General features: G+C 39.6%; 1 protein-coding gene across 3 annotated transcripts in view; it reads left to right on the top strand.

The window, feature by feature from the left end:
• The window catches only part of PID1 (phosphotyrosine interaction domain containing 1), a 266,629-nt gene that overhangs the window by 115,213 nt on the left and 125,527 nt on the right, over positions 1-25,889 (top strand). For 2 of the 3 annotated variants that reach the window (NM_001079584.3, XM_059892963.1), the window contains one exon: positions 8,653-8,799. The exons of the other annotated variant lie outside the window; for it this stretch is intronic. In NM_001079584.3, the coding sequence (NP_001073052.2) occupies positions 8,653-8,799 (147 nt within the window). The remainder of the gene's footprint in view (positions 1-8,652; positions 8,800-25,889) is intronic. 3 annotated transcript variants of the gene reach the window in all.

Here is a 25,889-nt window from a genome sequence, read left to right as displayed (position 1 = left end):
GACAGTTTTCTTTTCTCCACACCCTCTCCAGCATTTATTGTTTGTAGACTTTTTGATGATGGCCATTCTGACTGGTGTGAGGTGGTATCTCATTGTAATTTTGATTTGCATTTCTGTAATAATGAGTGATGTTGAACATCTTTTCATGTGTTTGTTAGCCATCTGTATGTCTTCTTTGGAGAAATGTCTGTTTAGGTCTTTTTCCCATTTTTTGATTGGGTTGTTTGTTTTTGTGGTATTGAGTTGTATGAGCTGCTTGAATATTTTGGAAATTAATTCTTTGTCAATTGTTTCATTTGCTATTATTTTCTCCCATCTGAGGGTTTTCTTTTCACCTTGTTTGTAGTTTCCTTTGCTGTGCAAAAGCTTTTAAGTTTGATGAGGTCCCCGTTGTTTATTTTTGTTTTTATTTCCATTTTTCTAGCAGGTCGGTCATAGAGGATCTTGCTTTTGAAAGGTTGTTGTTGAATCACACAAAGACACCGGGATTCTTGGCCCCCGGAGGAGAAGAATTCAATCCGGGGCCAGAGACGAGGCTTGATCACTCAGAGCTTCTGTGTAATAAAGTTTTATTAAAGTATAAAGGAGATAGAGAAAGCTTCTGACATAGGCATCAGAAGGGGGCAGAAAGAGTACCCGCTTGCTAGTGTTAACAATGAAGTTATATATTCCAAAGAATGTCTGGAGGTTGTAAAGACCTCATCAGACCTACTCCCATAATTTACATTTTAAGATAACAGAATTAGCCAGAAGGTTTAATCCAAAGACTGTCCTCAGGCAGGATACATTATTGTTATATAATCCTAAGGAATGTGGAGAAAGGAAAAAAATTTGTCCTTTCTTCCTCCTTGAGAATTCCAGACCCCTCTCTCCTTGGGGACCCCTAGACTCCCTATCAACCTGCCTAGGAACTGACTCTCTCACTTTGATTTATGTCATTGAGTGTTCTATGTTTTCCTATAAGAGTTTTATAGTTTCTGGTCTTACATTTAGGTCTTCAATCCATTTTGAGTTTGTCTTTGTATATGGCATTAGGAAGTGTTCTAATTTCATTCTTTTGCATGTAGCTATTCAGTTTTCCCAGAACCACTTATTAAGGAGGCTATCTTTGACCATTGTATATTCTTGCTTCCTTTGTCAAAAATAAGGTACCCATAGGTACGTGGATTTATCTCTGGGCTCTCTGTCTTGTTCCATTGGTCTATATTTCTGTTTTTGTACCAGTACCATTCTATCTTGATGACCGTAATTTTAAAGTATAGTCTGAAGTCAGGAAGGTTGATTCCTCCAGCTCCATTCTTCTTTCTTAAAACTGCTTTGGCTATTCAGGGTTTTTTGTGTTTTCATATGAATTGTGAAATTTTTTGTTCTAGTTCTATGAAAAATGCCATTGGCAATTTGATAGGGATTGCATTGAATCTGTAGATTGCATTTGGTAGTATAGTCATTTTCACAATATTGATTCTTCCTACCCAGAAACATGGGATATCTCTCCATCTGTTTATGTCACAGACAGACAGTTTGACTCATTTATTTTATTACTTCTCTCTATCACATACTTACACTCTGTTCAGTATTCCTAATTTAAGTATGTGTGTGTGTGTTAGTCGCTCAGTCGTGTCCAACTCTTTGTGACCCCATGGTCTGTACAGCCTGCCAGGCTCTTCTGTCCATGGGATTTTCCAGGCAAGGATACTGGAGTGGGTTGCCATTTCCTTCTCCAGGGGTTCTTTCCAACCCAAGGATCGAACTCGGGTCTCCTGCATTGTTATTGTCTGAGCTACTAGGGAAGAAAGAGTTAATTCAGCTATACTTGAATTTTTTTCTTGAGTGGGTGGAATTTTTGTTCTATGCTCCTAGCATTTGTCATTTTTCCATCAGGATTTGCAAATTCAAATGTCTAGAAGGGTCAAGCAAGTCAAATGTCCTGGAGTAGGAAATGGCAACCCACTCCAGTATTTTTGCCTGGAAAACTCCTTGGACAGAGAAGCCTGGCAGGTTACAGTCCATGGAGTCGCAAAGAGTCGGACACGACTGAGCACACACACACAAGTCAAATGTAGGAGTGAAGCTGGTAAGACATAAATAGTCTCTGGTATTTAGTATAGAAGAGAAAGCTGGTATTGGGGGAAGAGGGGACATGGTGAATTGTAGAGGAAAATGCTTGAGTAAATAAGGGCATTTGCAACAACCAGCTGGAGTTAATTGTTGCCCTGAGGGAATGCAAGTTGCTTTTGTTGATCTTCTGATCTTTTAAGAGAAGCGGAAATGCAAATTTTCATCATATACAGCTCAATTTTTGAATACTACTTCAAATTTTAATCATAAAACAGTGTGTGAATCAAATAAAGCTTATTTATAGGCCAAACATGCCTTTGGGCTGCGAGCTTGCAACCTGTGTTCAACAGTAAATTGTTTAACTGTTTACATATAGAAAAATAGTTTAGAAAATTGCAGAAACTACTTAAGCCAGGGATACAGCACATGTGTATTTGTGTGTATGTATTTCAGATCAATAACAAAGTAAATAAGTGAATACACATACACACACTCCCCTGAGTTAAGTCTTTCACAAGTTTTGGGGACTTTCCGCATACTCTGGAGCATGAAGTTATTTTTATGTTTCTCCCACATAATCTCTTGAGAAAATCTGTGATGTGTAAAAGAAATGCTTCTATAATTAAAAACTGCATGAATAAATATGGGTGTGTGAACATGAGTATTTTCAGTTAGTTTAATAATAGCTATCACTTTAATAGAGACAGACAAATTTATGAATATCTGGATGGAGGCCTTTAAGCTGTAATATTTTTTGAATATGGCAGTCACCAGGAAAATTTGCAGTGAGAAAGTTCATGCCAAATTGATGTATGTCTTTCTTTTCTTAAAATACCAGATTAACACAAATTGCATTACAAATTCTTGAAGTAAAACAATTTTGTGTATGCCTATTATATTTGATGAGATTTTCCAATCCTGCTTTACTTTTAAAAAGCACAAAAAATAATAAAGAAGACCTTTGCACTAAAATGTGTTTAAATGAAAGTTGAATTTAAGTAAAATTATCTTTTATTCACTCATATTATCTCTTAATTATCTAACAAATCATTTGCTGTTTAACTAACAAAATATTTTTCTTACTTTTGTGGGTTTTTTTTGTGTGTGTGTGAAAGTGCTAGAATATTTAAAAGCAGTAATCTAAGACTATACATTAAAAATAAATAAAAGATTATTCAGTTCAGTTCAGTTCAGTCACTCAGTCGTGTCCGACCCTTTGCGACCCCATGAATCGCAGCATGCCAGGCCTCCCTGTCCATCACCAACTCCCTGAGTTTATGCAAGCTCATGTCCATCGAGTCGGTGATGCCATCCAGCCATCTGATCCTCTGTCGTCCCCTTCTCCTCCTGCCCTCAATCCCTCCCGGTATCAGGGTCTTTTCCAGTGAGTCAATTCTTCGCATGAGGTGGCCAAAGTACTGGAGTTTCAGCTTCAGCATCATTTCTTCCAATGAGCACCCAGGACTGATCTCCTTTAGAATGGACTGGTTGGATCTCCTTGCAGTCCAAGGGACTCTCAAGAGTCTTCTCCAACACCACAGTTCAAAAGCATCAATTCTTCAGCACTCAGCTTTCTTCACAGTCCAACTCTCATATCCATACATGACCACTGGAAAAACCATAGCCTTGACTAGACGGACCTTTGTTGGCAAAGTAATGTCTTTGCTTTTTAATATGCTATCTAGATTGGTCATAACTTTCCATTAGATTGTATTAAAGGACACAAAAGATTATTTCACTTTTTCCATAATTCATATGTGGGGCCTGGCTACACTTTTTTTTTTTTTGAGACGAGTGGTATACAGTGTAAGGACACTACAAATGAGTTCCAATAATTCTTACAGAACCCTAAAGTATTAAAATGAAATGATGAAATGTGATTATGCGTGGAATGTCAAAGCCCTACTGATTTTTGTATACTTGTACAAATTAACATTTGTTTGGTTTATTGAGTTTTTCCATTAATTCCATTCACCCACTTGTTCCTTGTAGTTCTCTTGAGAACATTTGCAATATTTTTGAAGCTTTATTAGGGAATTACTGAGTCAGTAATTTGCAAGTTAAAACTGACCATTGTAGTCAGCCTTCAAAATGCAAAGATGAACCAGGGATTAAAACTTTTAATGTCTTCCCTCTAATTTGAGTGAAGATAGTATTCCAGTTATCTTAGAAAAATGAAAAGGCAGGATTTGCCTTCCAAATAAGTTTTGTATTTTGGATACAGAATCAATACAAAGGTGAGATACCCTGGATTTGAATTGGTAAAATATGTAAATCCCTGCCTGCTAAACTGCCAGAGATTAATGTCTGAATAGGAGTAGGAAGCGCCAACTGTAAAATTATACAGGGCATGGCGATTACCCCATCTGCATAATGGGGCTTGATTTAGAGGCTCTATTTTAGGATCCCACATAAAGCACCAAATGTAGAAAGCAGAGCTTTGTTGAGTTTGTCCTGGGCAGTGCCCTAATTTTCTAGAACACTGTTCACTTCCCTTCTTTAAGGATGAATAACACATTTTCTTTATGGAACCTTGTGCATCCGTCATGTGGGAACCATAGCTTTTCTGAACTACTCTATTAGATCGCTCTTGTGGTGCCTTTTTATGATGCTACTGGATTATGTTATTTGAGGTTGCATTATCTTTATTACACTTGTTTATCTATGCAAAGAACAAGCGATATCATATTTGACTTATAACAAGCATTTTAAAGTTAAAGAATGAGAAAATGGAGGCCCAGGAGGTACAAGATCATGCAGTTCTACCAGAGCTAGGGATGGCACATGGGTCTTGTCTACCCAGCAAGAACTGGATATCATTGCATGCACAGTATTTCACTGTCTCTTGATAGTTGGGATTCATGTTATTTTGGCAGCTCAAAGGGCTTTATCTTAGACATGAATAACCTGAGGACTATAATACCTTCTTTGGATTGTTATTGGTGCTTGATCATTAAGGCTCAGTCTATTCAAATAAGTAACTGCAAGATTCATTATATTTTAAGAGAGAATGTTGCTATTCATTTATGCAGGTTAACATTTATGAAGTCCTTTTTAAATTTTCGTATCTCCTTTTTATTTTTGCAGATGATTTTTTTTATTAAAAAGTAACTTTTATTGCTGAGACTCTTGAGTTCTGGGGATCAGATGTGTAACTCAAGCTCATTTAAGCATAAAAGGCAGTGTTTTGGTTTACACTATCAGTAAGTCCGTCACTAGATCTGAGTCCAGATGCAGCTGGATCCAGGGGTTCAGCCTTGTCAAGTCTGTGACTCTCCATTTCTGAGTTTTCCTTGTCTCTGTGTGGTATTATCATTCACAGCCTGACCTTGGGAGGAAAGAAGGTCAGCTGCAGCTCTGGACTCTTTACTCCAGTTTAGCAGCCCTACATATCAACCTTCCAGAAGATTCTGTTCAGCCAGTCTTAAGTTTCCTCTTAACCAATGCCTTTGGCCAGGGACATGGGGTACTCAGATAGTCAACCTGTGTTACATATTCTTTCTCAATGTTAGGGGGTGGGGGATTGTGATTGGCAGTCCCATTTCACAAAGCAGCATATAGTTGTGGAGTTTTTCCCAAGGGAGGGGCAGAAGAGTGTTCTTATCAGACGCATCTTTAGCTATCGCATTTCTACAGATGAAAGTTTACCAGATAGACTCAGAATTATATACAAATGTTAGTTTTCTGTAAAAGTGGTAGACTCAATGATTCATCATGTAATCCAGATTTTATTTCTCTCTTTACCTTCATCCTTTCACAGTGGACACAAAAGACAATGCCATCAAAGTGAAAAAAAAAAAACACTTTAAAAAATAGGAATCATTTTCTCTATTTTACTTTCAAATATTGTCTTAGCCTTTTTCTTTAGCTCTTCTAAGAAACTTCTCATGTAGAATTGTAGTTGTCATTTGATTTAACAGTCCCTACTGATTGTGAAAAACCTTTCAAGAAGAGGCTCTCATTTTATTTCTGTTCCAGCTATGCCTCTCACAGTGCTGGCTGAGTGGGAGTATTAAGTAAAGGTGGATGGTGGAAGTTAAACAACAACATTGTGTTGCATTTGGAATTTGAACTCCATCATTTTTGTATTCACATTTGAAAGTTTCTTATTTATTTATTTATTTTTTAATGTTTATTTCTTCTGCTTGGCTCCCAGGCAAGTAATCAAGGGGGATGTACATGTAACTGCGACTTCCAGTCTCTCTTGTGCCTAGTGATTGAACCATTTGGTTCTGATAGTAATGCCAGTGGGGAAAGAAAGACAGTCTCAGAACTTCTGTGCAATGTGGTTGTCCAACCCACATAAGAATAGGGCCATTAGTACCATCTTCAGGACCTTCCTGTGTGTCAGAAGTCAAGCTGAGTTGAGCTGCAGCTTCATGTACCTCTCATGGAGTCCCAGCAAAATGGCGGCCAGGGTAGAGTGTCCCCACTTGCTCATTATCCCATCTTCTGAGCCCCCTCCCTTTACAGTCTTCATCCCATGGCTCCAGTTAGTTGTCCACAGAGGCAAACCAACTTCAGCTGTCACTCTCAGTGATCTTTGTTTCTCTTCCCAGACCACCTTGCAACCCCAAATCCATACCTTCTATTGGCTGGGAATCAATAAGGAGCAAAGATGGAAACTTCAGATTAATACAAAGATTTGTGATTTATGCAGTTATCAGGAAGATATCCTTACATTAAAAAAACTGGACATCAATACTCCTTGGGAAAATTGAGTGAAAGCCTCTTTTGCATTTTAAAGTGAAGGCCTTGTTCTGATACAGATTTCAAAACTTCTACTTCCTTTATATTGAATTATATGGAAAATGGTTTTGGCAATTTATGTTCAGGTGAATGCACTTGCATATATAGGCTTCCCTGGTGGCTCAATGGTAAAGAATCTGCCTGCTAATGTAGGAGATGTGGATTTGATCCCGGGGTCAGGAAGATCCCCTGGGGAAGGAAATGGCAACCTACTCCAGTATTCTTGCCTGGGAAATCCCACAGAGGAACCTGGTGGGCTACAGTACATGGAGTTGCAAAAATAGTTGGACATGGCTTAACAGCTAAATAACAATAACAACAACTTGTGTATTTATGTCTTTCAGTCCTGTGTTTATTTCACAGTCCATAACATATTCAGAAATGTCAAGTTGGATGAAGTTGTGAGCTGGTATATTCCATGATCCCTGGTAGAGATCATTATTTTTATATTTGAGCTGTGAATTTTTTTTTTTTTCTTTTTATTGCCTGAGTTACCTTCCACACATACTTGTGGGACATCTGTTAGGTTTCAGTTGATGTTTTAGGTACTTGGGAGACTTCATTAATTAAAACAGTTTCTACTTATATGGTGCTTATATTCTAGTGGATGGTGATAGAATAGTAGTAGATGGTAGTAGTAGTAGTCTAGTAGATGGTAATAAAACACATTTCATAGTAATGATAAGTAGTGATAATAAAACAGGGGAAGGAAATAGTTTTGAGGATTTATGTGTACCAAGCTTAGCTCCATAATCTGTGTGGCCCAATGCAAAATGAAAATCAATGTCCTCCATTCAAAAAGTAGAAAAAAGTGCCATTAAAAGTACTAAAAATAAAGCTTTTTTTCTTTTCTTCCATGAATCTCTCTTTGGAATAATTATGGTGGCTTTTCTTTTTAAAGCTTGCTGTTTAATGGTGTTCAAAGTTTAAAGAAAAATTAACTTTCAAATTATTAACATGAATTTGTCATTCATCATTTACTGGGCTCAAGTAAATGAGAGGATAATGGGTAGGAAATGAGATTAGAGCTGCTTTGGGTTCCTGAAGCATGTGTGGGCTTAAAGGCCAGAGTAAGGACTTAGAATTTTTTGATGAGAATAAGGGAAGACTTGGGGATCTTTTGGCAGAAGGGTGACAGCTGATTAGATTTTAGAAGGATTCCCTTAGGCTGCTGTGTGGCAAGGTTGGAAGTGGCAGGACTAGATTGGAAGCTGCTATAATAGACCAAACAAAGGTGGTGCCTTAACTGTACATATAGAAAAACAATGGTGATTAAATGTGGTTAGTGCCAATAAGAATTGAATGTAGACTAGATGTTTATTTAGAGTCCTGGCCTAGACAGCAGATAAAATGGTCTGTTGAGAAGCAGCTAATTTTCTTAAGTTCTACGGCCAAGGTATGACAGAAAGGAAAAAGGCAGACACAACAAAGGTCAAGTATGTATGTTTTTCATCGGTTCTTTTTCATTATCTCTAGACTTTCCTTCAAATAGCTCCTATAACATCTTCACTTTTTTAGCTGATTTTAGCATAGATTACACATCTAGAATCTCATCCATACATATCACTTTGGAAGAACCTCTGAGAACAAAGTTCTGGCAAGGCTGCCACTGCCCCATATTTCCATGGCATAGGAGAGTGGGTATTGGCTGTCTCCCATAGTTTCATTTTGGTAGTATCCTGACAGATTTTTCCTTCCATTGTACTCAAACCTTTTGGCCTGCCCTAGTAAAAATGGAGTTAATAAAATAAAAAGTTTGCTCCTGAGTTTGCTGTACAGTGGCACCTTGTACAATTCCAAATGATTTCACTCTGTTTGGCCTTTTTGTTTTTTGCTGCTTTTCAGCACTTTCAGACCATGCTGAAGTCTAAGTTGAATGTCCTAACACTGAAAAAGGAACCTCTGCCAGCGGTCATCTTCCATGAGCCAGAGGCCATCGAGCTGTGCACGACCACGCCCCTGATGAAGACCAGGACTCAGAGTGGCTGCAAGGTAGGGGGCTCATGGCCAGCAGGGAACCTGTTGGTGGGACAGACAACAGGATGCATAGCCTTAAGGCACTTGTTTCATAGTGATAACTTTTGTAAAGAGTGAAGATGTCAGACGACTACCAGAATAAGCTCACTGAGTGATGGTAGTATGAATTTATACCCCGCTTTATGTTTCTTGGTGATATAACACTCTTCATCATATGGTGGTACACACTAAAGACATGAGTTATACCACATGTGAATGAAATAGTAATTGCCCCATATTTTCTGCAGCCCTATGGAATGTTGGGTTTGACAAGAAAAATTATGTCCTTAAAGATAATTCCCCCCTTTGTATTTGCAGTCTGAACAAGATATGTCTTAAAGACCAAAGAACAAAACAAGTTTCTCAATAGTTGTACTCTCTGAATCCTTTGGGGGTAAATTTACATTTTCGTTTTGCTGTAGCTCTTAAAATTTATTCTAGTATTCATGCCTCAGAATCCATTTAAAAAGTGTTTTTCATTTATGTAAACCATAATGCTGACTTGGAAAGAGAACTAGAAACGAAATACATAATTTTGGTAAGTTTTTGGCTTCTTTCTCACATAGTATTCTTTTTTACATGTGTTGATGAATATAGTCATCGCCTTAGAGGTAACAAAGAAAATGTGTCTCATGCATATTTTGTCATCAGGAGTTTGTTTTGAGTCCTGAAAGTAAATTAAGGGGCAGGGAAATGCATGTTTGCTTGTGGATTTCTTTTATAACCTCGTAGTATACTCTTTCCCTTATTGCTTTCTGGGTTAGGGAAGCAAAGATCCATTGATCTTTCTCACCAGAATATTCCATCCCCTCCCCAGTGCTTGCATAGTTGTGGTCAGATTGGAGCAAGCCTGAGTGATGGTATTTGCACAAAACCTCACACATGTCCATTCATCGCACAAATACTCTGGGTGTGCTCAGTGACTGCCTGGCAATGGAGATAGTGAGAACCAGAGCCCCTACCCAACCCCAGCATCTTTATGCGGCTTAACTGTTCCTTAGAGGAGGAGAGAGGGAAAAGTACAGATGAACAAAACATTGACTCATGAGAATGTCAGTCTGTGAAGAACTTGTGGAAGTATCTGTTAGAGGGAGAAGGAGAGCGAATTCCCTGATCTTGTGCATTTTAGACAGAAAAGAATGGACTGGTGAATGTGGGAAGGTGACAGAGTTATGGTTTGTAGTGGAGTCCAGTGGGGGTCCAGGCATAGGGAGCTTTGATACTATGGCAAGGAGTTTAGATTTGGTTTTAATTTCTAGAGAGAAGTAGCAGAGAGATTCAGGCAAACGAGTTAAATGACTCCATTTGGGAAAAAATAAATTTAAACGATAACTCTGCTAAGGTGAGCATCTAGCTTCTCAAAAGCAGTGGCCAGTGGCTGCTTCAGCAGGGGAGAGAACCGCCTTTGGTCCTCTTGTATGCAGTGCTTTTGGTGAATTGATGATGTGAAGGAATTTTAAAACTACTCATTAAATTGTGAAGTGATAAGAAATCAAATTAGGTTATATTTCCTTTAGAGATTTCCTGAAGTCTTTTTGAATTCTGTTCCTGTTGGGGACAGTGGTCCCTCAAAAGCATGAGGAAATCAGTAGGAACAAGTGTAAGGAGGAGTTTGGTAAAGTCTGCAGGGCATGTTTAAATGGAAGGGAAAATGCAGCTACAGAATAAAAAGACCTAACAATGCAGTCCCAGATACAAAAGAGGGGTATGTGTGTGTGTGTGTGTGTGTGTGTGTGTGTGGTGGGGGGAGGGAGAAGGAGGAATATTTGCTAGGATAATATAACATTTCTAATAAGAAATATAGAATTCCAGATTCACGGAGTAATTTTTCTTTCTATGCATTCTTTAGATCATGTTCATTTATTTTACTTCTAGAGGGATGTTGAAAAAGACATAGAAGGAATTGAGAAGAGCATGTCAAAGAGAGTGAGACTTGCCCAGGCATTGGTCTGTGGGGCTATTTAGACAAAGAGCAGTCAGCCGTGATTTCAGCTGGATGCAGGGAAGAACTTACACATTCAAGGTGAAAACCACGTTCCACCGGGCTATAAAAAATTTATGACCTCTCCAGCCCTAGAAATCTTGAAGAGGAGATTCCAGGTGCAGATAATCATAATCCTAGAATCGGGCATCTGGGCCAACACCTCTTGAGGTACTTTCCAGCTTTTTTATTCTGTTTCAGGGATGAAAACCTCTAATGTATCCTTCTGTAGACTGCGCACTTGAATCCACTTTACATATTTAAATTTTAGCTGCAAATATACTGGAGTCTCAGCCTTTCATTCTCAGGGACAATGTCACCTTTGTGTTCAGAGTCATAGTCTTTGGTTCCAAAACAACGAAACAAAGTTAGATTTTTGAGCCTTGAAATTTTGATTTAAAATCTTCAGATCTCCCCTATTTATTTTATTTTATTTTTATTTTTCAGATCATCCCCAGGAACAAACTGTAGTGTTTCCTCTCTAATTCTTGCGACTAACTTAGCTCCCAAAATGCCAGCTGCAGAAGGATCTCCCTCCCGGGCTCCAGCCTGCCAGGCATAATGAGCACAATGTAGCCAGGGCCCAGCTGCAGAGCCCGGACCCTCCTTCCTCCGCACAGTGCTGGTTCTTTTTGCCTTACAGCTCTCAAGTTGTGCCTGCATAACTTTAGGTTTGGGGAGGAAAAGAAGCAGGAGGAAGCAAAGGAAAGGGGAGTTGCAGAGGGATTCTGGTGAGCGAGGTCAAGGCCCTGGCTCTTCTCAGATTTCCCATTCCCTCTGATCTGTATTCTCCGTGGGTCCTTGGCGGGATGACCCTGCCAGGCTATTCATGTTGCGGGCAGCTGGGTCTTTGTGTATTCTCCTCCCTTGCTGCCACTTTTTTTTTTCTTTTTGGAGTGAAGTTATTTAACTGTACGATCCACTGCATACTATTAGGATGCTTATTGGAACTGTTCCGAGTGTCAGATGCTTGTGTTTGATTTTGCAGCGGAGACAATGGCTTATCTTGCCTGCCTTTGCCTGTCTAAACAGGGGGATCCTAGATGGCTTTGGCTTGTCAGCAAACATTTATTTAATTAATAGTCATTGGAAACCTACTGTGTGCATGGAATTGTGGAGAAAGGAGTCAAAGTATGTGTTGTGAGTGAGTAGGTGGCTCAGGGGTAAAGAATCCACCTGCCAATCTGTCTTCCTGATCCCTGGGTCCAGGAAGATTCCCTGGAGGAGGGAATGTCAACCCACTCCATCATTCTTGCCTGGAAAATCCCATGGACAGAGGAGCCTGGCGGACTACAGTCCATGGGGTTGCAAAGAGTCAGGCATGACTGAATGACTAAGCACTCACACACACATTTAAATTATTAAATTGCACAAAGCAATTTATAGTCAAGCAGAAGGAATAAGATGAATGCCTGAATAAATTGCGAGTGCTTCCAGTACTTATGAGTATGTCAGAAACCCCTGGATGGTAGATTTCTGAACCATCTTTCCGAAGAGTTTGATTTGGGCACTCAGCTTACTGGTGGGGAGCAGGAGCCTGCACTTTAGAATAGACCGTGCAATTTACATGAAAGTGGTGATTGGACGTGCTTTGAGCTTGAAGACCTGAACCACAGAGAAGGATGTGATTACAGCAACTAAGTGAATGGAGATGCAGTGGGGAGGTGGAAGAGGTGGGGAAATGGGAGCAGTTTAGCACATCTAATAACATTTATCTTTTATTTAAAATGTTTTATAAACTATGTGATTGGTGGTCATTTCTAAGAAAGGAAAGAGCATGGAAGAGAAATAGCAAGAGAAGATATATTGGGAAAGATGCAAGAAGGAAAAGCAGGAAAATTAGAAGTTATTTACATAGGGCTCCTGTTTGGGTCTGGATCTGTCTGCCTTTGGGTTTCCCAGGTGGCTCAGTGGATAAAGAATCCACATGCAAGGCAGGAGACTTAGGAGACGTGTGTTCGATCCCTGGGTCGGGAAGATCCCTTGGAGGAGGTCATGGTAACCCACTCCAGTATTCTTGCCTGGAGAATCCCATGGACAGAGGAGCCTGGTGGGCAACAGCCCATAGGGTAGCAAAGAGTCAGCCATCACTGAAGTGACTGAGCATGAATGCACTGTCTGCCTTTGTTCTGGATTTACCTGGTTATCTTATTCTATACCCCCTCAGCATCTCAGGAAGGAGCCAAGGTCCTGAGCTAGGTCTTGAGAGATGGTCTCCCGAGGGGATGCTCTTCTTGGCCACATGTGGCCTTTGGGAGTTGCTAGTGAACAGAGCTGGTTGAGCATGTGTTTCTTTCCACTCCCTCCCTTTCCATCCCCTGTTGTTAACGCTGAGGGCACCCTTGACTTCATTCTGCAGCTTGGTAGCTGTCCAGCTGCCCCATCCCTTTATTCTTCACCGTAGGCCCTGCCAACATCTCACCTGGGTCTGCTCTCCAGGTGGTGCTTTGTTTTCCAAATCTTGCGACCTCCTGAATGAGGCACTTGGCCTGACATCTTCTCAATTATGAGAGCAGAAACAAACTAGTCTCCAGGAAGGAATTAGTGATTCATAAACTATGACTGTTTTTACTTTACCCACTGAGATTTCTGTGTTCTGGAGTGTCAATGGTAGTCCCTTGGCTCTAAGAAAGCATGTGATTGATTTATAGTTTCATGGGACAGGGAGGAGAGTTTCTGAACTGAGGGCTTGGCAGGAAGTCCTCAACCTCAACTCCTACCATTTTGTGCACTTGTGAAACGGCCAGTTTGAGAAGTGGACTCGAGCTGTCCTGCTTATCTTACGCTGTGCTGTGCTGTGCTTCGGTGCTCAGTTGTGTCCAACTCTTTGTGACCCCGTGGGCTGTAGCCTGCCAGGCTCCTCTCCTAACTTGAGTTTAAATATATTTAAAATTAGCATTATAGTGTATCTACTTTCTACACATATTTTGTATTTATTGGATCAGTTATGTATTTCATTAGAAATATAGTCATATTTTCTCACTTTACACATTAACAGAAGGGAAAAACATTGATTATATTATTATCTTCATCAAATGCATGTTGTAGCCTTATTTTGGTATAGGTAATTTTGGACATGGGAACCTAAATATGTCAATTATACAGACTTTCTTTCTGCAAAATAAGTTTCTGATTGAGATACGAAGGTAGAATACAAATAAAATAAAGAATAGTGGTATAGGAAGTGAGAATCGGGCTGTTGGTCTTCATGGGTTTTTTCCCTCCATATTCAGAGTGGATGATATCTAAGTCTGATTTATTTTCTCTTCATTCTTTCTCATAGTTCCCTGTAAGCAAATCAAAGCTCAGTTACTTCTGCTTGTCTCTCCAAATGGAGAAAGGTAAAAGTTGATAGGAGGTTATAGTTGTTGGTTTTCCTGTGATTTTTACTTTTGTTGATTTGTAAATTTTCTGACTTTCTCCTTCCCTCCCTCCCTTCTCCCCTCCTCCCTTCCTTCCTTCCTTATTTTCTTCTCTCATTTCTTCCTTCATCCATAAGAATATATTGCACACCCTCAGGATGTTCTGTGTATTCATAGGGACACAAAGATAAACAATGGTATTAGAAGCTTCATGCTAAAATAACAGGAAATGTAATCCGAATTGACTTGATTCATTGACATTGATTTGCTTTGGAATCTGCAAGTTCCAGAAGAAAGGAAGAAGGCAGGAGATGCTAGAGAGGGAACAAAAGTGTCCTCTGCAAAAAGTTACCCAGGGTTAATGACCTGCAAGGAGGTACAGATACTCTGCAGGAGGGGTGGCGGCGGTTGATGATAAAGGCCGAGTCCTCAGGTTGCCGACTAAAGGCTGCTTTTTCCTCCATGTTATAGCCCGTTTTATTTCCTTGGTTTCTAATGGAGGATGTTTCTTTGTAGATAGGATGAGCCTCAGTAAGAGTACAGGCTACTCTCTTGGGCTTCTCTCGCCAGCAGTCATAAATGGCCATCAGCTGCCACGTGGTTGGCCTTCTGCACTGAGAGGCTTTCATCTTGCTGGTGGGGAGGGTGTTTTCATTCACTGGAGAAACTCTGCATCCCCCTTTTTAGTCTGGGTTTCTAATTTTGGCAGCCCATTAGTCAAGGTTAGACAAGAGAAAGAGAGTCAGGATTTCAAAAGTGATCATGGGTCCAAGCTTCTGGAATTTGGGGTTTCTGTGGGATCACAAGTGGCAACACCCAAAGGGTGCTATATTAAGTGGGTGTGGAGCTCCGTGGGTGCCCTGAGGGCGTCGTTACGGAGAATGGGGATGGGAGAAGACGAAGGAGTGAGACAGGCATGCGGAAGTACAAACTTACACACATCATCACGCTTGTTTTTTTTTTTTTGACTGAAGAGAGTATTTATTCCATGACTTTTCTTTGGCAGAATCGGTATGGTGTTCCTGTCTTTATGCACACACTCTTTTGGGCTTAAACCCACTATTTCAGACCTCTCAGCATGCAATGTGCAGGAGAGGGTCTCATGTTGAATTTATTGAATCAAAGACACTACCAGTTATACCACCAAAAAAGAAAAATGCTGCCACTAATCAGTGTATGATGCCATTGGCACTAATACATGTTCATCTTTCGGGTTTTTAAAACATGAAAAGCAACAGCTGCCTTAGACTGGATTAAATATATAAGCACCAGGAACAATAATAACACATTGTGCATGACTGGGTGGACCCAGCACTGTTCTGAGTGCTTTTCATGATTAACACGTTTCATCTTCACAAGTATCCAATGAGTAGGGACTGTTGTATAATCACACAGTTTAAGGATGCAGGAGAGAAAGAAGAATCACTGGGAAAGGAGCGCCAGGAACACAAGAGGATACTCTCCTCCCCACCGGGCACCGACTCCTCTTCAGCCTTTTCCTCACTTCATCCTGCACACACCTCCCAGGCACTCTGCTCCCCACCTTGTTCAGCTCTCAGATACATCAGAAAGAAAAATGGATATAGCTCTGGTAACAGCTGAAGCCCCTGTATGTTGTTTTAGGGTTGGTCTCTTTACATATGTTCAAGATACAGGCTACTTATGCTGTGATACTTAGTATGGAGGGATATTTCATTTATGGTTTTAATGTACACTTTTTGACCACAAGTCCCAACTTATGACTTTGAATTCTGTACTTTGGTCTTCCCAGTGACAACTGTGGTGACTTTAACAAAGTTCTCTATCCTTCATGAGCTCACTTTTGTTATACGGTGACTAAAATCTTTTCAGGCTGGAAAGTACCTTTGCTTGCGCTAATGAAAGTGTTGAGGATATAGATTCTCGTTCTGCATGAATGCCTGTTGAGTAGAATGGCAGACTTCTTTATGAGGTTCTTCTTTCCCATGATTGATTTGTCCCATTAAGGGCTTCTCTGGGGATCCTTATACCTTCAAACTATTTATTTCCTGCTGCCTCCCACACTGAGAGCTGTGGCTGAAAATGACCATTTTACTCTAGGGAACCAGATTTGACATTGCAGCTTAACCTTTGTTTAATGTCAAAGATGGTATCTTCCTATATTTCTGAATTTGTAATGTTGCTGCCTGCTTTACTTCTTGCCTTTAAAAACTCTTGGGAAATCAGCAAAGATGTATTAGTGAAAAAATGGGAAAATAATCTACATTGAAAGAAATTATAATATTTTTGCTCTACAATACTATGTAAAACATGTGGCTATTAAAAAATTTTTGTAGAAATTGTCCTGGTGAGAAAAATGCTCATAATGTATTAAATGAATTTAAAAGGTTGAAAATTGTTTTTAGATCCTATTTTAGTAAAATAAAGTAAAAATAAAATAATTATATTCAAATATTCATAATAGAAGGATCACACTAAAATGTGAACAGAAATGATCCCTGGATAGTCAGATTATAGGTAAAACTTTTGATTTTCTTATTTTTTGCATTTTATAAATTTTCAGTGTTCAATAAATATTGCTTTTGTTATTGGTTTTTAAGTGTAGTTATTAAATTAAATTAATAATTATTTTAACAATTTAAATTGTTAATTTATTTAATTAAACAATTAAAGTAATTAATTGGGTGAGAAGGTCACCTGGAAAATTATCTTTAAGCAACTCCATTCTCCTTGGAGCATTTGCAAAAGAGTTCCCTCTAGTCACCAACTTAGACATTAGTTTCTTTTCTTTGCCCAAGTCAGAATTTCCTTAGCTTCAGGGTAAGTGACATTTTTCCATCTAACGTGTAAATTCTCCAGTGGCACACTCCAGTGGTGTGTTTGGCCTAATAATTATAAGTCCTACTCATATGCATTTGCAAGGATGGAGTGCTTGGTTTCCTCAGAGCTGCTGGGTCGCAGTCTTAGTACCTGAAACTGCAGAAATTTATTCTTCACAGTTCTGGAGGTCAGAAGTTCACAATCAGCATCACTGGGGAGAAACCACTGTGTTAGCAATTCCATGCTCCCTCTGGAGGCTCTCCGGGAAAATCCACTCCTTGCCTCTCCCAATTTATGATGGCAACAGGCATTCCTTGGCTTGTGGCCACATCACTCCAGTCTCTGCCTCCATGGCAACACTGCCTTCTCCTCTTCTGCCTGTATCAAATCTTCCTCTACCTTATAAAGACATATGTGGTCAGAAGTAAAACCCACAAGACCATTCAGGATCACCGCCCCCCGCCCCCGCATTTCAAGATTCTTAATGTATTCAAATCTGTAGACTCTTTTTCCTTTTAAAGTAACATTTATGGGTTCTAGAGATGAGGACCTAAATATCTTTGTGTGTGCTCACTCAGTTATGTTTGAATCTTTGTGGCCACTTGGACTGTAGCCCACCAGGCTCCTCTGTGGAATTTTCCAGGGAAGAATACAGGAGTGGGTTGTCATTTCCTACTCTAGGGGATCTTCCCAACTCAGATATCAAACCCATGTCTCTTGCCTCTCCTGCATTGGCAGGTGGATTCTTCACCACTAGCACCACTATAGATTCCTCCCTTATAAATGGGGAATTTTAGAAGTGTAGGAACTTACAGGCAAACATGCAATGCTCAAAGTTATAAGTTGTTTAGGTTAACTTTATTCTCTGTTGGGCCTAAGAAGACTCTTTCATTGAAATTCAGAAAGCTAGTTAAAAAATAGAGACATGAAGAGAGTTACTCCTATATTGGGCCACATTTCTTTGATGATTTTACTTCCTTAATCAATATTTCTGAAAAAGAAGAGATGTCTTAACATTTAAATGAAATAAGATTTTTTACAGAAACTTGTGAGCATTTGTAATTTGTTATGGTTCAGTGTTGTGAGTATGTTAAACATTGTTTGTTTAAAAAAAAAAAGTCCATGATTCTGCCACAGGGAGTGAGAACACTGTTTTCCCTCCACTCCCAACAAAGCTTTAAGGATAATTTTGAAAATGATTCAGAAGCTATCATCAGTATAATGTGTGTGTCTGAGAGAAGTATCTTGTTATGAAGTTATTTTTTCCCTCATGGTTTCCTCATTAGATGGTTTGTCTTTGAAACAATTTGTTGGTTTAGTTCTGAAAATTTAGCTTAATCATTATGTGAATATAGGGTTCATTTAATCAGAAAACATTTTAATTATTCTCCATGTTTCCTTGGATTAATTCTGTGGATAAAATATAGTTCCTCTGTGGTAGACTTCATCTGTTAAGGCAAAATACAGAAGCACCACACAGAAAACCAATTAAGTTGACAAAAACTCATTAATAATATGTTTTATGGTTTCTTTCCTGCAGAGCTGTAGTACTTATTAGAGATGGTTGCAAGGTTATGATAATTTCAAAAGTAAAATCTACTTTATACAAATATAATGCTCAAGTATAAGTAGTTAATGTTTAAAATATGTTCTCATCATTATATATATTTATATACATTTATATACATTTTCCCCCTAGTGTTTTATTCACCTTTTACATTCGAGGTGTCTCTAATGAGGAAATGAAATGTTACAGCAATAGTCAGCCTGATAGTCTAGGATTAGTTTAATTGTTTGTTAAATGGAAAATGAGCATTAAATAAGGAAGCATTAGACTATATAGGACTTCCCTGGTGGCTCAGTGGTACAGAATCTACTTACGATGCAGCAGATTTGAGTTTGATCCCTGGGTCGGGGATATGCCCTGGAGAAGGAAATGGCTCCCCACTCCAGTCTTCTTGTCTAGGAAATCCCCTGGACAGAGGAGCCTGATGGGCTACAGTCCATGGGGTCGCAAGAGTTAGACACGACTTAGTGACCTAACTACCACCCAGACTATATAGACTGTGAATATAATCTCATAAAGCCTGAAATTTCTTTGTTAGTGATTTTTTTGCCTTAAATTAAAAATTTTTATCAAAGCATTATCTATACAGATAAAACCTTAGATAACGATGAAAATGGAACATAAAATATTTTTAATTGACTTCTTTATCCTTCCCTCGCACCCTAGTCCTGCTTAAAGGAAAATGATAATTATTTCAGCGCTTTGTTCTTTTTTTTACCTTCATATTTTACATACTATGTTTTCACCCATTTTAGATATCTTCTGTCTGTTTAGGAAGGTAAAATTCTAGGCTCTAATAACCCTGCCAACTTTCCTTCCTCCATCTTCCTAATATAATTACTCCTGAAATTTTAGTTTATTCAAATAGGTGCGTAATAACTAAAACACCCATCATTATACCCTGATTGTATTTAATACATTAAAAAAAATCTTATATTGAAGTACAGTTGTGTTAGTTTCAAATGTAAAGCAAAGTGATTCAGTTATACATATGCATCTATTCATTTTTGCTCATTTTTCTTTAAATTAAACATTTACAAGTTTAGAGTTAGCATAGTTCAATATGGGCTTCCCAAGTGGCCCAGTGGTAAAGAATCCACCTGCCAATGCAGGAGACACAGGAGTAGTGGGTTTGATCCCTGGGTCAGTGGAGGAGGAAATGGTAACCGTCTGCAGTATTCTTGTCTGAGAAATCCCATGGACAGAGGAGTCTGGCGGACTACAGGCTATGGGGTCGCACAGAGTAGAACGCAACTGAGCAACTGAGTATACACACATAATTTGATATACATTTATACCTAATTTTCGCTAAATGCTGTGTCAGATTTGGCATATACTTATCAATATGTTACTCAACTAGTAATTATAGAGGTTCTGTAAATCTTTTTAATCTTCTCCTAGGAGTCTCACCCAGAGTCCTTTGTCTTACATCAGACTAGACTATTTGTTTCTGGGCAGTCTTCTTGCTATAAATCTGGGACTTCTCTCTTCTGTGGCAGATACTCTTCTGTTTTCTCCCCTGCTTTTAAGAAATGATACCTTTGCTTTTCTAGAGCACATACTAAGAAATAAAAATTGTGTGCCTTGTATGTCTGAAATTTTTTTTATTCCGCCCTCACCTTTTGGAAAATTTGACTGGATATAGAAAAATAAATTAGAAATAATTTTAGATTTAGATTGTGAAGGCACTGTCCATTTATTCTGCTGTCTTCTGTGTCTTGGTGTAAAATGTCCACCCCCCAAATCATTTAATTGGAAGGTGGTGGGTCTTTACGATTTGGAGACTCCTATTTCTTTTCAATTTGGAGACTCTTTTACTTAAGTAAAATTTCTATTTCCTCTCTTAGTTTTAGAACCATTTGAGAAATAAGAAATAATATAGGTAGATTAGATGAAAATATCAGTTTTATAAAACTTGCTTGGAAGGATGGAGTTTGGATATATAGGTTCACTGGGTTTTCTAAAGTTTTTAAATCTTGCTGGAACCTCTGGTATCTTATTCTATTCTCCCCCATTCATTTTGTTCTTATGACTTAAAATGTTCATTATGATCAATTTAGTGTAGTTTGGAAATGACATAAATATTCAACGCCTATCCCACCATCTTTATCTCGAAATCCTCTCTGAATTGTTAAACCCTCTCTAAATTGCTAAGTTTCACTGTTTAAACTTTTCTTATTTTATATTTTTATCTAAAATAGAAAGGGTGATTCTTAGCTTACTTTTAGGTTTAAAGAGGTATTTATAAAGTACTTTGAACTTTTCCAAAGAGCAGGGCTGTATAAATAAAGTAGCATTGTTATTCAAATAGAGTTCCCCTTGATTTGAATGAAAAGGTCAATGAACTACAGACAAAATGGTGGCAAATGAGGAAAAGATGTTAAAGTGGCAATAAATTACCCGAATTATAGAAAGGTCATAAACTGTGCTCTTAAATAGGAACAGCTATTTCTTATTACATCTCTGAGTATTTCAACTCCCAATTATCAGCAAGTAAATTATAAAAACCACTGTGACAGCAGGTGCAGATGTGTTCCTTGGTGTGCTGGGTGTTCATTTCTTTGTTTTTACTGAAAATATTATACATTCATTTCTTGGCAGGAGAAATGATGTCTAGGCTTCCGTGCATACTGAGTTCTCTAAGTGAGGCATTAGTCAGATTGGCGTTTATGAGTCACCAGTCATCTTCATAAGCCAAATCCAGGAATTATAAAATAATTTACTCAGGAAGTAATGGGGATAAATGAAGTTTATCATCCTGGGAAACAGGAAAGTTACCTTGTGAGCTAATGATCTTACTGAAATGAAGTTTTCCCCCCACCATTGATGGATGACTCCACTGTCTTCAAAAACTTGTGTGTGTGACACTTATGAGCAGTGTTAGAAGTCTCGATTGTCACCATCTAGCTGTAGCTATAGTATGTGGTAGGGCAGGAAAAGTGCTGTCTACTATCATAGAGACATCTTACTGTTAGTCTGTTCGTTTGTTTTGTTTGGTGTGTGCTTGGTCGTGTCCGACTCTGCGATCCCATGGGCTGAGACTCACCAGGCTTCTCTGTCTGTGGGATTTTACAGGCAGGAATACTGGAGTAGGTTGCCATTCCCTTCTCCAGGGGATTTGACCCATAGATCGAATCTATGTCTCTTGCTCTACTGTTCATGGTATGGTACAAAGCAGGAGTCTACTTTTCTCCTTGGATAGCTTGCCAGTTCACCCAGAGTTCACCTTGCTTATGTCCTAGTCCCTACTCTGCTCTCTCTTCCTCATTCTCATTCCAAAGTGACCTAAAATCCTTTAATTCTTTTTCTCTTCCTTTAAGCCACATCCTCCAAGGGGCCTGGCTTACAGGGAACTTTGGGGGTTAGGGGACAACTGCAGTAGGCTTGGTGGCTCAGTGGTAAAGAATCTTCCTGCCAAGCAGTTGACGTGGGTTTGATCCCTAGGTTGGGAACATCCTCTGGAGGAGGAAATGGCAACCCACTCCAGTATTCTTGTCTAGGAAATTTCACGGACAGAGGAGCCTGGTGGCCTACAGTCCATGGGGTCGCACAGAGTCAGATAGGCCTGAACAATTAATACTTGCACTTTCTTTAATTATACTAAATGTAAAACCAAATTTCAGAGGGCTTTGATGACTTCAGTATTGTTTCACTGATCTTTCACATCTAATCAGATCATCAGTTTTCACCCCAGAATGAGGTAGAAAAGATCCCACGACAGAAGGGCATGTATCAGCTCTGCCCCTTTGTTTTGTGTGTATTCTTTTTATATCTTCAGTCTGGTGTTTATTGGCAGGAATCTCAGCTGGGCTTTGTTAAAACCAGGTTATGAAACCCATAAATCCATTGAGAAGAGCAAATGTAAACAGTAATATTCTGAGTGATCATAACAGCGAGATGGCTCGTCAACTCCTTTTCCGTGGTAGTCTCCTTTGGAGACTTTGAGTTTTTCATGTGACACTGGTCATCTGAGATATGCACTGGCCAGAGGTGCTAGGGTCCATTTGTATATTAAACACGAGCTGTGGTGAGTTTATTTAACATTTTTGAAGATAAAATAACTCTAAATAGAAATTCTAACATAACATCCCTAACCTGGGGGATTCAATTCACACTTCCCAGGGTGTACTTTGGAGACAAAGGACCTGGAGAACAGTGGTAAAGACCTTGAGGCTGCTTCTTGGCTTTGCAGGAGACCATGCCAGGATCATTCATTGATATTTGCTGCTGTTTCAGGAGGAAAAAGTGATAGGCTGGTGTCAGATACTTAGATTCAGACCAGTGCCTTCTTGGGGTCCATGTAGCAGATGAGAAAGTCTAGACCCATCAGGCTGAGTGATGTTCTTAACAAAGGGGTGGAAAATCAGAATTACCATTTCATTTTCTTCATTTCTGGACCAATCCAGTGACACTGCTCCTCCTTACTGTATCGTGGGGGAGATAAGAAAAGAAATCATCATCACTCATGTGGATGTTAAAGGCATCCAATGAAACGCAAGCTCATCTTGCTTTGGCCAAGCTCTGAAATTTATTGACAGTTAGCAGGCAGTTATTATAACCAAGAAGTTCATTAGCTAGGGCAAACTTGACATTTGTGGATCAAGATGTCTTTGCAGAAAGTAGACGAGACTTTCTCAATGATGAGGTGTTTAGACTTGGGAGTATTTTGTTCTTGTGCAATAGATCACAACACAGGTTTTTGGAATAGAAATATGCTAAGATCAGCACTGTCTAAAATACAGAAAATTCAGGATTCTGTGAAAGAAGAATAATGTTATTTTCATTGTATTTGCAGAATAGATGGGTTCTTTACCTAGCTCATCCATAGTGGTTTGACTGCATTCTGTAGGTTTCAGTATTTGACTTATTAACTAATGATTACACTGTGACTGTGAATAAGGTGATTTGTGGACATTGCATCCTTTTTACTTTTAATTGTGAATAAAGGTAGGTTAAGTGCCTCGACAATGACATTGAAGCAAGGTTAAGAATCCATGTATTATGCGGGTATGTTTGGTAGAAAGAGAGCTTCCCTAGGGGCTCAGACAGCAAAGCGTCTGCCTGCAGTGCAAGAGACCCAGGTTTGATCCCTGGGTAGGGATGGTCTCCTGGAGAAGGAAATGGCAACCCACTCCAGTACTCTTGCCTGGAGAATCCAATGGACAGAGGAGCCTGGTGGGCTACAGTCCATGGGGTTGCAAAGAGTCTGACACAACTGAGCGATTTCACTTTCACTTTCTTTTGGTATAAAGAAGCTGTCTTTTCTTTTTCCCTCTTTTTCTTGCCCTTCTTTTTCTCTGTTTTCTTTACTCCACCCTTTCCTTCAGTCCCTTTTCTCTGTTATCACTTGCTTCCTTTTTCCCACAACCCACCTTCCTGCTTCTTTCTTCCTCCTATACCCTGGAACTCATTTGTCCAGAAGATGCACCAGAAGGGCCTCTGATTTGATAGGTTCACATCACCTTCTCAGCCCAAGCAAATCCCTTTGGTCTAGGGATGGAAGGTACCAGACTGGGAACTTTCTTCTGTTATGGAGCTTAACTCAGACTACCTGGACTTCCAAAGGGAATTCGGGTACATTAGCACTGTGGAAAGGGGAAATGGACAGTATGCCACGATAGATCTATGTCTACAGCAAATAGCATCCTTTGTACCGTTACACATGATGAAATGATGTAGAACCTTAGATCTTAGGCCACGGTTGTCTTGTTTCTGCTCCAGTTTGGGTTCAGTGATCACCTAATAGTCAAGTGAGTATTTTAGTGAAATTTGGATGTGATTCAGGGAGATTAGCAAGGAAGAGGCTCTTGGAACTATTTTGAAGAGTATGGATTTCAACTGGGTTCTCATGATGGACAGATAGGGAAGAAAAACTGCATGAGAAATCCTGAGAAATTTAGAAGGACATGAGTGACCTGGCAGATGTTATGCTAAGTGATTAGAAGTCAGACACAAAGGCCAATACTGCATGTTCTTACTTATCAGTAACATCTAAACTAGTCAAACTCATCAAAGAGTCGAATGGTGGTTTCCAGAGTTGGGAAGTGGTGGGGGTCATGAGGAGATATTGGTTAGAGGGTACAAAGTTTCACTTTTGCAAGATGAGTAAATTCTAGGGATCTAATGGTTATCTCTGGGCTTTCTAGGTGGCACTAGGGGTAAAGAACCAGCCTGTCAATGCAAAAAACCCAAGAGACATGGGTTCAATCCCTGGGTCGGGAAGATACCCTGGAGAAGGACATGGCAACCCATTCCAGTATTCTTGCCTGAAGAACCCCATGGACAGAAGAGCCCGGTGGGCTGCAATCCTGGGGTCGCAAAAAGTCAGACATGACTGAAGCGACTTAGCACACAGTGGTTATCTGTAGTTAACAACATTGGATTGTATTGCCTAGAATTTGCGTAGAGGGTAAATGCTAAGAGTTCTTGTTGTTGTTGTTTAGTTGCTAAGTCGGATCCAACTCTTTATGACCCCATGGACTGTAGCCCACCAGGCTTCTCTGTCCATGGGGTTTCCTAGGAAAGAATACTGGAGTGGGTTGCCATTTCCTTCTCTAGGGGATTTTCCTGACCCAGGAATTGAACCCATGTCTCCTGCATTGGCAGGCCGATTCTTTACCAATGTGCCCCTAGGGAAGTGTTCTCACCACCCCCCATAAGATAACCTACATGAGGTGATGAATATGCTGATTAGCATTGTTGTAGTGGTCATTTCATATTGTATCCATCTATCAAAGCCGCAAATTGCATATACCTTAAATATATCCCATAAAATCTAATAGGAAAACTCAAATGAACGTTTTGGCTAACCCCATATATGCAGTTTTCATTTGTCAATTCTACTTCAATAAAGCTAAAACATGCTTAACAACATGTTTAAAAGGGCTGAGCATTTTTAGAGGACAACTTGTGTACCCACTGCTCTAGTCTGCACCTGTGATGTGAACATCACTCCTATTTCCTGCTTCCTTCTGAGGGTCCGGGAGAGCACGGGGAGTGGACAGGGATGGGGACTGCTTTCTGCTCTGACTTGACAGTGGAGGCAAAAGGCCACTTGCTGTCGTTATTCTCTAGGTTTCCAAGAACTTGTTTGCTTTTCTCCAAACACGTGATTTCTCATTTTCAGCGCCTGAGCGTTCAATGTTTTCTGCAGGGTGTGGTGTGAAGGAGACCCGTGTCCCTTTGTCTCTGGGTGTCTGCACAAAGGAAGAGCTTTGTCTGGTGTCCTCAGAGAAAGGCTGATGTGTTTTCTTGTGGTCCATCGAATTCTCTCCTTTGCTTTCTTCCAGTTTCTCAAACAGAACAGTGGAGAGCCTGTTCCACGGAACTTTCAATAGCTTTGATGTGTATATATTTA

The sequence above is a fragment of the Bos taurus genome, chromosome 2, assembly GCF_002263795.3.
Source record: "Bos taurus isolate L1 Dominette 01449 registration number 42190680 breed Hereford chromosome 2, ARS-UCD2.0, whole genome shotgun sequence".
Lineage (NCBI taxonomy): Eukaryota > Metazoa > Chordata > Mammalia > Artiodactyla > Bovidae > Bos > Bos taurus.
The sequence above is the reverse complement of the archived record's forward strand: the minus strand, read 5'-3'. Positions and strand labels throughout refer to the sequence as shown.